Source organism: Bombina bombina, chromosome 3, assembly GCF_027579735.1.
Source record: "Bombina bombina isolate aBomBom1 chromosome 3, aBomBom1.pri, whole genome shotgun sequence".
NCBI classification, from domain to species: Eukaryota; Metazoa; Chordata; class Amphibia; order Anura; family Bombinatoridae; genus Bombina; species Bombina bombina.
Genome location: NC_069501.1, coordinates 629,610,269 through 629,623,031, shown reverse-complemented (window position 1 = coordinate 629,623,031; position 12,763 = coordinate 629,610,269). Strand labels below are relative to the sequence as shown.

The window sequence follows — 12,763 nt, the reverse complement described above, 5'->3', positions numbered from 1 at the left end:
CCATCTTAAAGTGATGGTAAACTCTCCTCTTTATAAAGACAGATCCGGAATGTTAGTGATATTTTAGATGGAGTTTCATTTATCATTTGTAATGAAGATGCGCAATAACTTACTTTTTAATAAAGATATAAAGTTCAAATTACCGTGCTCCCCCGCCCACTTCCAAAGTAAATTTTTCTGTGAGCGTTTAAAATTTTCTCCAATCAGCACGCTAGCTACAACAAAAGTGCAATATGGGGAGAGTGCTGATTGGACAACAATTCAAACCGTTAGCTCACAGAAAAATTTACTTTTGAAGAGGGAGACGGAGCGCATGGTATTTGAATTTACCATCACTTTTTAATTTGCTCAGTGAGCTGAAATACAAAGCATTTTCCTTAACTTGTGGATCAAGGCTTTGGTAATTCCACATTCATAGTATAGTTCGGTCCAATCCATTTAACTTTTTACAGCAGTCATGGCAAAATATTGCATATATAACAGGTCATAGTATGTGTTGTATGTTGTATGTATCAGTATAAATATATGTATACATGTATGTGTGTGTATGTATGTATAAATATATATATATATATATATATATATACACACATATACACTACATATGTCTAATCTATACTGTATGTATACACATTACACGGTATTACACACATGGCAAAGCCTGCACGCAAAGTAATATAAATATACACATGCAAAGCAAACTACAAGTACTATACAAATTACTACAGGTATAAAACACAAAATACTTTTGATATCACATATAAAGTCACATATTACAGTAAAATAACCCTATACATCACACAAGACTATGTATTTTGAGCAGGAGTGCCCAACCTTTTTATACGAAAGGCCTTATTTATATAAAACAAATCCAATTAACATACTTTAGAAATTCTATTAATCTAAAACAAATATATATATATATAAATAAATAAATATATATATATATATATACACATATATATATATATATACACATATATATATATATATATATTTCTATGTAAACAAATCTCAAAAGCAATTATTTTGCAGACACCACCGACAGCAGCAGTACTTTTTGTGATGCAAATAGGGAGAGGTAGGTGAATATTATGATATGTGAGGGCAGTTGAATAGCAAGTATAGACATCTTAAGATAAAACATGCACACCACTGTATAGTTAACATACAAAGCAATGTGTTCTGGCATATTCTCTGGCAGAGAACGGGTTACATTCTCCCAATGAGAAAAGCTAAACAGCTAATTCCCCAGAGATGATGGCAGCAGGTGAGTAAATCCAGGACTGAACCAAACCTGTTTGCAACATCGTATTACATATCTCTTCTACCACACATGTTATATGTGTTAGCATTTTTCAGTATGGCCCTTTATTTAGAAACGCAGTGTCACCTTCCTTTTGCATAATAAGACATTCTCTTGTCACACAGGAGGAAGGTCCCAGAATACCGTGGGATAGGGAAGGTAGTGGGGTGCATGCAGGGGCTCACTTGAGCTTTCTGGGGGGTTATTTTTGCATATCACATTGCAGGAGCAGCACTATAGACGGGTCACTCTTTGCTGCTTCTTTAAACTCTTCCAGGGTGATCTGGTCATCTCTGTCCTTGTCCATCTTGGTGAAGATTTTATCCACTCTCTGCTGTGGGGTGAGACCATCCTGATTCATACGCATCATAATTACAGTTCCAACCATTTTGTAGATTGCCTGGGGAGGGAAGAAACAGAAAAGACACCATGAGCCAAAGTCTCCATCCTGTGTTGAGAATAAAACGCTACATGAGGGCCACTAAATGCAACAAGAGAGATGCTAAAAGTGACCAATCTTACTACTTTAATTACTTTTAAAGTAAATAGAGCACAACTAGACACAAATTGGATACCAGGTCCCCCTATTGTTTTACTGTTGCTTATTAAATGGACATTAAAATCAAAATTAAACTTTCATAGTTCATATAGAACATGCAATTTTAAGAGACTTTTCAATTTACCTGTATTATAAAATTGACTTCATGTCCTTGGTATACTTTATTGAAAAGCATTCCTAGATAGGCTCAGAAACAGGAAACAGCAATGCACTACTGGAACCTAAGTATGATTTGTGGCCATGCACCCATGCCACTTCTCATTGGCTTACCATTTTTGTTCAGCTAGCTCCAAGTAGTGCATTGCTGCTCTGGAGCTGACTTAGTTAACCCATGCAAAGGGATTAAACACATAGTTATAGCATTTTATTATTGTGTAATCTTTTGCTTGCATATAATACAGAGCATTTTATTTTTTCACTTATGTCCTTTAATATGTCTTTATAATGATTTCAGTATGTTATAGGTTATCAAAGGCATGCACAGAGGGTGTGCCAGGTGTGCCTGGGCACACCCTAATGTCAGGGTATCTGTGAGTAACTGTAGCCATGACAGACCAACCCCCTTCTTCTTGGTTACATAGGATGCATTGCAAATCTTTGTCCCAATTCATCAAAAGGAATTGCTTTCAAAGTAATCTTAGAAATATCACTTCAAAAGACCTTTTTGATCACTACCTGGAAATGTGTAATAAAATTTCCTATCAGATCACTAGACTCCCTTATAAGAAGAGAGTCTAGCAGTCTGAGCCAAGTGACAAATTTTGTGGAAAGGTGACCATTCACACTTTGATGCAAATTGGTACCTGCTGTGTTAGATAAATATCTATTCTGGCTAACAGAGAGACCTGTTTAACCCTATGAGTGCTGAAAGCATATACAAATGTAAATTGTGATTTTACAAAGAGAAGTTAGAAATTCATCTATATGAACTGTATAATTCTCAAAGATTTAATTGATACCCAGACTGTATAAATATTTATATATGGATATGGGAAATGCATTTCAGATTTGTAATAAATTAAATGAATAATTACATTAGTATATATAAATGCTTAAGTTATTTCAAAATGAATACATTTTTTCTTTGTTTTCCAGAAATCTAGTGAACATTACAGGAACTGATGTGAAGATGCAATTTTTAGATAAGATGCCACTAGGAAATTAAATATATGCCAGTATATCAATTAAGCTGATATACGGAATAAGTCAGATAACCATATATATTTCATTGATTGATACTACTAGTCCCTCATAAAAATACAACTTTTAAGACATCTTCTAGAATATGATAAATAAAATACTGATGTTTCATATTAAAATAATCAGGATGAATGGTATGACATGGTCCAATACACATGGAACATGTGACTTGCTGATACTAGGAAATATGGTATATTGAATAAAAATATATATGAACTGTATTTACTGCTAGCAATATTTGTTTGTCTTTGCTGCCCCTGATGGCCTAAATCCAGTATTACAGCCAAAAGGAATTTGGCTGTTGAAAATGAAATTTCCCAGTAGCCAATCAGGGAGGCGTCTCCCAAATAACCAATCAGGGACAAGCTTCCGAAGGGCCTATCATCCTAATTTTACTGATGATTAGAATAAAAAGGGGTGGGGTTATATCGTGTGATATAACCCCAGCCAAGAGAGAAAAAAAGAGAACTCTGTGCTGAATTTTAACTGACAAACTGTTGCCTTGGGATCCAGTCTATTATAAAGCAATCTGGGCCTAATTTTTTTTATCAATCTTGCAAAAATTACCTCTTTTAATTCATGAAGTGAAATTGGATTTATCGGAGAAAATTGAAACATTAATTTGGTTATTTGGGTAAAGTATAAGAAACTGTTAAGTATATGATCGGAACAGCCAATAGAATGCGAGCTCAATCTGATTGGCTGATTGGATCAGCCAATCGGATTGAACTTCAATCTCATTGGCTGATTCAATCAGCCAATCAGATTTTTCCTACCTTAATTCCGATTGGCTGATAGAATCCTATCAGCCAATCGGAATTGAAGGGACGCCATCTTGGATGACGTCCCTTAAAGGAGCCTTCATTCGTCGGTAGTCCGTCGGGAAAGATGGATGTTCCGCGTCGGCGGGATGAAGATGGTTCCTGAAGAAAGAAGATTGAAGACCCCGCTTGGAAGATGACATCGCCCAGATGGAAGACTTCTTCAGCGCCGCTTGGAAGATGACATCACCCGGATGGAAGACTTCTTCAGCGCCGCCTGGAGGATCACTTCATCAGATGGAAGACTTCTTCAGCGCCCCTTGGAGGATCACTTCTGCCGCTCCGGATCTCCTCTTCGGTTCCATCGGTGGCTCGGCTGAGTGAAGACGACTCAAGGTAGGATGATCTTCAGGGGGGTAGTGTTAGGTTATTTTAAGGGGGGTTTGGGTTAGATTAGGGGTATGTGGGTGGTGGGTTGTAATGTTGGGGGGGGTTTGTATTTTTCTTTTACAGGCAAAAGAGCAGTTTTCTTTGGGGCATGCCCCACAAAAGGCCCTTTTAAGGGCTGGTAAGGTAAAAGAGCTTTGAACTTTTTTAATGTTGAATAGGGTAGGGATTTTTTTTATTTTGGGGGGCTTTGTTATTTTATTAGGGGGCTTAGATTAGGTGTAATTAGCTTAAAATTGTTGTAATATTTTTTAAATGTTTGTAACTTATTTTTTTTATTTTTTGTAACTTAGCTTTTTTTATTTTTTGTACTTTAGTTAGTTTATGTAATTGTATTTAATTGTAGTTATTTGTAGTTAATTTATTTATTTAATGTAATGATAGTGTAGTGTTAGGTTTAATTGTAACTTAGGTTAGGATTTATTTTACAGGTAATTTTGTATTTATTTTAGCTAGGTAGTTATTAAATAGTTAATAACTATTTAATAACTATTCTAACTAGCTAAAATAAATACAAAGTTACCTGTAAAATAAATATAAATCCTAAAATAGCTACAATATAATTATTATTTATATTGTAGCTATCTAAGGGTTTATTTTACAGGTAAGTATTTAGTTTTAAATAGGAATAATTTATTAAAGTATAGTGTAGTGTTAGGTGTAATTGTAACTTAGGTTAGTTTTTATTTTACAGGTAAATTTCTCTTTATTTTAGCTAGGTAGCTATTAAATAGTTAATAACTATTTAATAGCTATTGTACCTAGTTAAAATAAATTGAAAGTTACCTGTAAAATAAAAATAAATCCTAAAATAGCTACAATATAATTATTATTTATATTGTAGCTATATTAGGGTTTATTTTACAGGTAAGTATTTAGTTTTAAATAGGATTAATTTAGTTAATAATAGAAATATTATTTAGATTTATTTAATTAATATTTAAGTTAGGGGGGTGTTAGGGTTAGTGTTAGACTTAGGTTTAGGGGTTAATAAATTTATTACAGTGGCGACGGTGTAGGGGGGGCAGATTAGGGGTTAATAAGTTTAATATAGGTTGTGGCGGGGTCCGGGAGCGGCGGTTTAGGGGTTAAACTATTTATTTAGTTGCGGCGAGGTGCGGGATCAGCAGGATAGGGGTTAATAACTTTATTATAGAGGGCGGCGGTATAGGGGGGGCAGGATAGGGGTTAATAGGTATAATGTAGGTTGCGGCGGTGTCCAGGAGCGGCGGTTTAGGGGTTAATACATTTATAAGAGTTACGGCGGTGTCCGGGAGAGGCGGTTTAGGGGTTAATACATTTATTATAGTTGCAGCGGGGTCAGTGAGCGGCGGTTTAGGGGTTAATATGTATAGAGTAGCTTGCGGTGGGCTCCGGGAGTGGCGGATTAGGGGGTAATAACTTTATTTAGTTGCGGCGGTGTAGGGGGGACAGATTAGGGGTGTTTAGACTCGGGGTACATGTTAGGGTGTTAGGTGTAGACAGCTCCCATAGAAATCAATGGGATGTTTGGCAGCAGCGAACTTGTACGTTCGCTATGGTCAGACTCCCATTGATTCCTATGGGATCCGCCGCCTCCAGGGCGGCGGATTGAAAACCAGGTACGCTGGGCCGGAAAAGTGCCGAGCGTACCTGCTAGTTTTTTGATAACTAGCAAAAGTAGTCAGATTGTGCCGCACACAATTGTGTGCGGAACATCTTGAGTGATGTAAGAATCGATCTGTGTTGGACTGAGTCCGGCGGATCGAAGCTTACGTCACAAAATTCTACTTTTGCCGGTCTCTAGCCTTTGATAACTAAGGCGAATCAGCCTCGCCACAAATACGCTGCAGAATTCCAGCGTATTTGAGGTTGACGGCTTGATAACTACCCCCCATAATTTCAATTGCTTTAACGCTGGATTTACCAAAAACTTTTCTTTTTCTTTTTTTGAACATGTATATAGTTTAAATGTTGATGAGTATCTACATTAAAAAGAAATACTGCAAAAATAAAATGATTTAAATGCTTAAATCAAATGTTTATTTTTTTTAAATTAGTGTAATTATTTGGTCATTGTAGGTAACTGTGGGGCATATGTTCTAAAACCTTTTGAAAAAAATGCATCAAATGTTTGTTTTTTTTACAAATTTCTCAATTCTATGGTCCTTTTTGTTGATAAATAATTTAATGAGCTGTTCTAGGACTGGTATATATAATGTATTGTGTTTAACCCCACACAGAACTTCTGCTCAGGGAAGCAGAGGGGATTAAACCACATCAAGAGGAGGGTATACCAAGGGTATACCGAAAGTCAACCGAGGACAGTATTGATTAGACACCCGGTAACCTCATAAAATAGGATGCGGTGAGATCAAAACTATAGCCGCTCGCACTTATCAAGTAGTCGATCCACCTCATATCTCAGAGCACCATAAACTATACACCTCAAATACTAAGCCCTTTAATTAATCATACATAAAGAGATGCAAGAGTATGATGGAAGCTTTTACCTCTTGAACAGCTCAAATCTTCTCCTCTGACAGAGGGCTACTGAGAAGATAAGCATTATACCTATACAGGCCACGAGGTCAGGTGACATCAATTTAACTCCCTTGAAAACCTCTATTACCAGCAGTACTTTATTCAAGACACCCTGAGTTCATTCTACTACTACTCTTTCAGCTGTGCTAAAGGCACATTAAACCAGACTGCATAACCTACACATTTCAAAACTCAGTTAAGAGTAGAAAACCCTTTTTTTCTTTGCTGCATGATATGACTGCTGAAATAAATAATCCGTCATAAAGTGGAAGAGAGAACTCATATTATCCAACCAGCTATACATATAAAACTGGTTCTGACCTTGCAACACACCACCACTGCTCAACTAATTTCCAACATTATGACTTCCAGGAGGGCACCTAAAAACCGCCAAACTTGCCAAACTTCCTAACACACCAAGCCTGAAGATGAATGCATACTTCAAGACTATGGAAACTGCAGCAACCACCACCTCCCCCATACCTACTATAAAAGCAGAGTAAAAAGAAGAAGAGAAAACCCAGGGTGAAAAAGATAACAGCCCTATTACCAAAGCTGATCTACAACCACTTCCAAACCTTTATGACACAAGTTAATCAAAGAAAGCCTCAAAGAGGTCAAAAGAGACTTCAATGACCTAGGCCAACGTGTGCTCCAGTTAGATGAACACTCAGAAGAGACTGCAAAGAAATCTGATAACATGACTATAGCGCTTCACCAACAAAATATGGCAATAAGACAACTCCAGGAACAGGTTGAGGACCTGGACAACAGGAACCGCAGACAGAACCTGAGAATTCGTCGGGTCCCAGAGGATGTCCCACCAGCTTAAATACATCATATCTTCAAAAACTACTGAAATTCCTACTTAACACTAGGGGAAATAAAACCATTCATTTGGACAGAGCTCACAGGGCACTGTGTGCTAAACCACCGCACACACCGATCCTCCCAGAGACATCATAACAAAAATTTACAGATTTCAAGATAAGGCCTGGTAACCCTGGCCAAAACAAAATAAGCTTGGTACTTCACCTTGCATCTCAGGGATTTAGGTATTCCAGTGGCTTCCCATTTTCACTGAGAGTTATCAAAGATAACAAAGCTGTCACATACAAGTCATCTGATGACATTGATAACTTCTGCTCAAAATTAAATATACCCCAACCTTCCTTACCTCCTCTCTAAGCAGTTGCAAAAACCTAATCCAACCTTGCTTCACTGAAACCTAAATCACAACGTCCCTCCATGGACTATGGTCTCCAAAAAGAGAAGGAGCCCTCCTCCCAAAATCACTGCCCTCACAATGACCTATAATGGATCCTACCTGACTTTCAACAATCTATGTCCCTTACACCTTGCATACCTTAATGGTCCAAATAGCCTAATCGGTCTAATGACTATGACTCTTTTCAAAAGCATGATTCCAACCTTCATCTTTCCTCTTTATACCTACATGAGGATCCTCTAGTTCTGCCTCCTCACCTACATTGACTTTCCTTGACAAAATGAGGTAAAATGTCACTTAAACATTCTTTATATTGGTATCAACTCTATTCCCCTCTTTATCACTCCCTAGATCTTTTCAGATCAATCTCCTTAATGCAAGCAAGAGAAACAACATTTCTTGTAATATTATTTTCCCCCTTCACTCTACGGGCCCCCTTCACTCTAGCGGATCATGTCTTCCCTACATCGATAAATGCCGACAGCATACGATGTTGGCATTTATCATTGCACAAGCATTTCTAGTGAAATGCTTGTGCAATACCCCCCTTCACATTCGCGGCCAATCGGCCACTAGCAGGGGGTGTCAATCAACCCGATTGTATCGTCAGAGGTGGCGGACGAGTTAAGGAGCAGCGCTCTTATGACTGCTTCTAAACTTACATTTCCGGCGAGACGGAAAGTATGGGGGTAGATAGCAGCACCCGCTGCTTGGTAAATCTACCCCCATGTCTGCCAAAGACCTTACCCTTTTTTGGGGAACGAAGGTTTTGTTACTTTTATGTTCCAAAGTTCAAGTTAATTGTTATAAGGTTTTTTTTTGTATAAATAATTTTAATTAAGATTTTGACAAAGTAACATAAAAACAGTTTACATAAGTTAAAGTGCAAGGTACAATTCAAGGTGTAGCAGTCTATGGTGCGTTCAGATTGGGCGTACATAATTTAGCTCAGGATTTGATATCCCTGTCTGTCAATTAGAACATGGGAGAGTCCATGAGTCATAGTAGTTCCTGAGTTATAGAATGTCCATAGGAACCCAGCAGCAATTGCAGGTTTTCAATGTCATTAGGTTTGACAAAATACAGGGCGCCATACTATCGAATAATCTCACGTTCAAAAAACATTGTTAGTGAATGAATATACCATGAAAAGATTAGAGGTGAAAGATGGAAAAAGAGATAGTAGGAAAAGAAGAGGTTAGTCCAAATGAAAGGTAGTTGATTAGTTATTGTTACAGGTGTGTAAGAAGTTTTAGTAGGGTCTTAAGTAGTCAACCATGGGATCATGTATATTAGGTTAATGATGATAAAGAAAGAAGAGGGATCATTGGGAGTGACTAGCAGGTTCCAGATACCGGTTATTATTTGTTTAGAAGGAAGGACTATAGTGGATTTATAAATTTATGTAGGGTGGTTTCCCAATAAAAGTTTACATTTTGGAAGAAATTAAGTGTTTGGGCCTTAAAGAAACCATATTTCTCCAGAGTCAGAGTGTCAGAAAAGTGTTTAACCCACTCCAAAGCAGTGGGGGTTACAGCTGATCCGCAATTTAGCTATCAATAGCTTGGCTGAGTTGAGTGCAAACTGCAGCAGTTAATTGTTATAAGTTTAATGTTTTTTGTTTTGTTTGTTCATTTAGATTGAATAATGATGAATATCAGCACCCCTTTCCTAAAAACCGTACCCCTCCCTTTCTATTGGAGAAGCGTAAACCACGGAGCATCTGGGGAAAATCCTCAGCTGGTAAGAGATGTCTGGTACTGTACTGATGTCCACACACAACACACCCACTGAAAACCGTTCCATCCATATCTGCTCACAGAATGCAAAAGGCCTGAATTCCTCCTTCAAAAGGTCAATCGCATTACGATGGTTTAAAAAATAAAAAAATTCTATAGTCTTTGTTCAGGAAACGCATTTCCACAAGAATGCAGAACCCAAATTCACATCAAAAACATACCCAGCATTGTACTTCCATTCCTCTGAAATCTGATAGATTGTAGAATACTAATATAACAGATTTAGAAGGTAGAATACTAATATTGATAGGGTTACTGTTCTATCACCCTATCACACTACTGAATGTCTATACCCCAAGCTCTAGAAGGGTCCCCTTCTTTATGAAACTCCTCTCCCTCATCTCAGAGTATAAAAATGGAGCTCTGATTATCTGGGGAGACTTTAACCTAGTGATAGACCCCACCAATGATTCCTCCTCCACTAGATAATAAAATTTTCTATAACCTTGTTAGACAGTAATAGATATTTGGCGAATCCACCACCCTACCCAATGCAACTACAACGTTCTACTCGAATCCCTGGTCCCAATATTTCCGTATTGATTATTTCTTTATAGATCAGATGCACATAAGACTAATCAAAGACTCTTGACATAGGGCCCACTATATGGTCAGATTACGCACCCATTTACATTACATTAGAATGGCCAGATTGTCCCACCACCCCATATATGTGGAAACTTGATGAATCATTGCTACACAACCTACCAGTCACCCAAAAGATAATACAGACTATTACTGAGTATTTTACACATAACACAAATCCAGACATCTCACCTGGAACCCTCTGGGAAGCGCACAAAGCGGTGGTCAGGGGCAAATGCATAAAACAAAAAGCAACAATCAACAAGGCACATAACACATATATTTGAACACAATCAATCCACATCAACACTCTAGAGTTACAACATAATTCTAATCCCAAAGACATAAACACGTACAACCGACTCCTTAAAGCAAGGAAGGAATTAAACTCCATACTAACGAAAGAGGTGCAAAGGAAAGCAATATATATAAAAAAATTATTCTTCTACGAAGGAAACAGAGCAAGCACATTACTTGCGAGAGCCCTTAAAGCTAAATCGTCCAAATAAAGATATCACAGATTTTCTTAGTGATTATTATAAAGACCTCTATTATCTTGCAGAGGATACTTTGCATTCCCACACCACACATATGACACAAAATATAAAAGAAGCAAACTTACCTATGCTCAGAAAGAATTAGATAATCCGATCACCATAACAGAAATACCTTTGGTCATCAAGGACCTCTCCATAGGGAAAAGCCCTGGCCCAGATGGTTTCCCCAATAGTTACTACAAGAAGTTCAAGGACCAGTTAGAACCTCACTTACTATCCCTATTCAAAACTATAGACAAAGGATACATGCTACTACCGACGATACAGGAAGCCCACATCTCAGTTATATTAAAACCTGACAAGCCACCAGATAACCTGAATAATTATAGGCCTATCTTGCTCCTGAACTCTGAGCTGAACATTTTGGGAACATTTTTTCCCGTGTCGGGAAGCGAGAGACAATACTATAAGGGCAATCACCCTGGCAACATACGCTATGACTAACAAGTTAAAATCAGTCTCTCGCTACCGACACAGAAAAAGCATTTGACTGTATTAATTGGCGGCATTTGGGTTTGGGGAACTGATGATACAATGGGTATTTAGCCTTTTTTAGGAATAAAGGAGGGGTCTGGAGCCGGCCGGCGACCATCATGGCCTCATAGTGAAGTAGCTCCGAACCAAGGGCACCTTCCATGGCAAATTTTTCAGCATCCCGGGACTCCCACGTGGGCGTGAAAGCCACATCCAGCACCACGATAGCAAGTGGAGCCAGAAACTGAGTGGCAGAACGCTCCGTAGGTAGGCCACACCTCCAACACCGCATCTCAGACAAATCACACTGCCTGCCTGCTTGCAGCCTACATAGTATGAGCTGACAAGCAAGCTAACACTGCAAGCCTCATATTACAGCCCCTAGTTGCTGAACACTTAGCAAGCAGCCTATAGCGCTCCACGTTTAGGCCATAATGCCCATTTAAAGCCTCCAAGACATCCCATGCTCCAAAGCAGGCACCTCTCAAGGACACAATTAGCAGCTTCTAAATATAAGTGAGTATCTATGTACAATATCATCACCTCTCACTAAGGACTGATCATTTTAACATGCTGTGTTCATAGGTTCCTTATCACGCACAACAGACCTCACAGCTCATAAAAAAAATTAGAGGCCCACGTGGCTCTTAACTCCATAAGTCTGTTACATGCAATAAATAGGTCTCCTTATATTTACAATGACCTTCCTAGGGAATACCAGCACTAAAACCTGCTAGATAGCTACATCTTATCCCTAGAGATAGTGTCAGTACTGTATTTCTTGGATGTAATCACACCAAAATTAATACTATCACTTTACTATAACCACTTAAGCCGCATAAAATGGCGTCCAGACGAACTCCTCGCCCAGACAAGACTAGCAAAGGACTCCCTGCATCAAGCTCCAAAATTAACAACTTTTTCAAGGTCCTTGAAACATTCGTAACAGACCCTGAAAACTCCCAAGGATCAGAAAATATACCAGAGGAAACAGATCTGTCAACTCCCCTTACCAAAGCAGACCTCTGTAACCTGCCAACCAAAGCACATTTTGTGTCTTTCCTCACACAGGTGCAGAAGCTCATCAAAGATGGACTTACAGAAGTCAAAAAAGATTTATCTGACATGGGAGAGAGAGTGATGCAAGTAGAAGAAGATATTGAACAATATAACACCGACATGGATTTACAGAATCGCACCCTTCAGGTACATGACACACAGATACAGCAACTCAAAGCCCAGGTGGAAGACCTGGATAACAGGGGGAGACGACAAAACCTCAGGATCTGAGAAGATTACCCCAAATCTAATATCGCAACATCTT

General features: G+C 38.3%; 1 protein-coding gene across 2 annotated transcripts in view; it reads right to left on the bottom strand.

Moving 5' to 3' along the window:
• Window positions 1-1,374: 1,374 nt before the first annotated feature.
• HPCAL4 (hippocalcin like 4) overlaps window positions 1,375-12,763 on the bottom strand; it is a 31,423-nt gene continuing 20,034 nt past the window's right edge. For both annotated transcript variants that reach the window (XM_053704837.1, XM_053704838.1), the window contains one exon: window positions 1,375-1,706. In XM_053704837.1, the coding sequence (XP_053560812.1) occupies window positions 1,509-1,706 (198 nt within the window). In that variant the 3' untranslated portion in view covers window positions 1,375-1,508. The remainder of the gene's footprint in view (window positions 1,707-12,763) is intronic.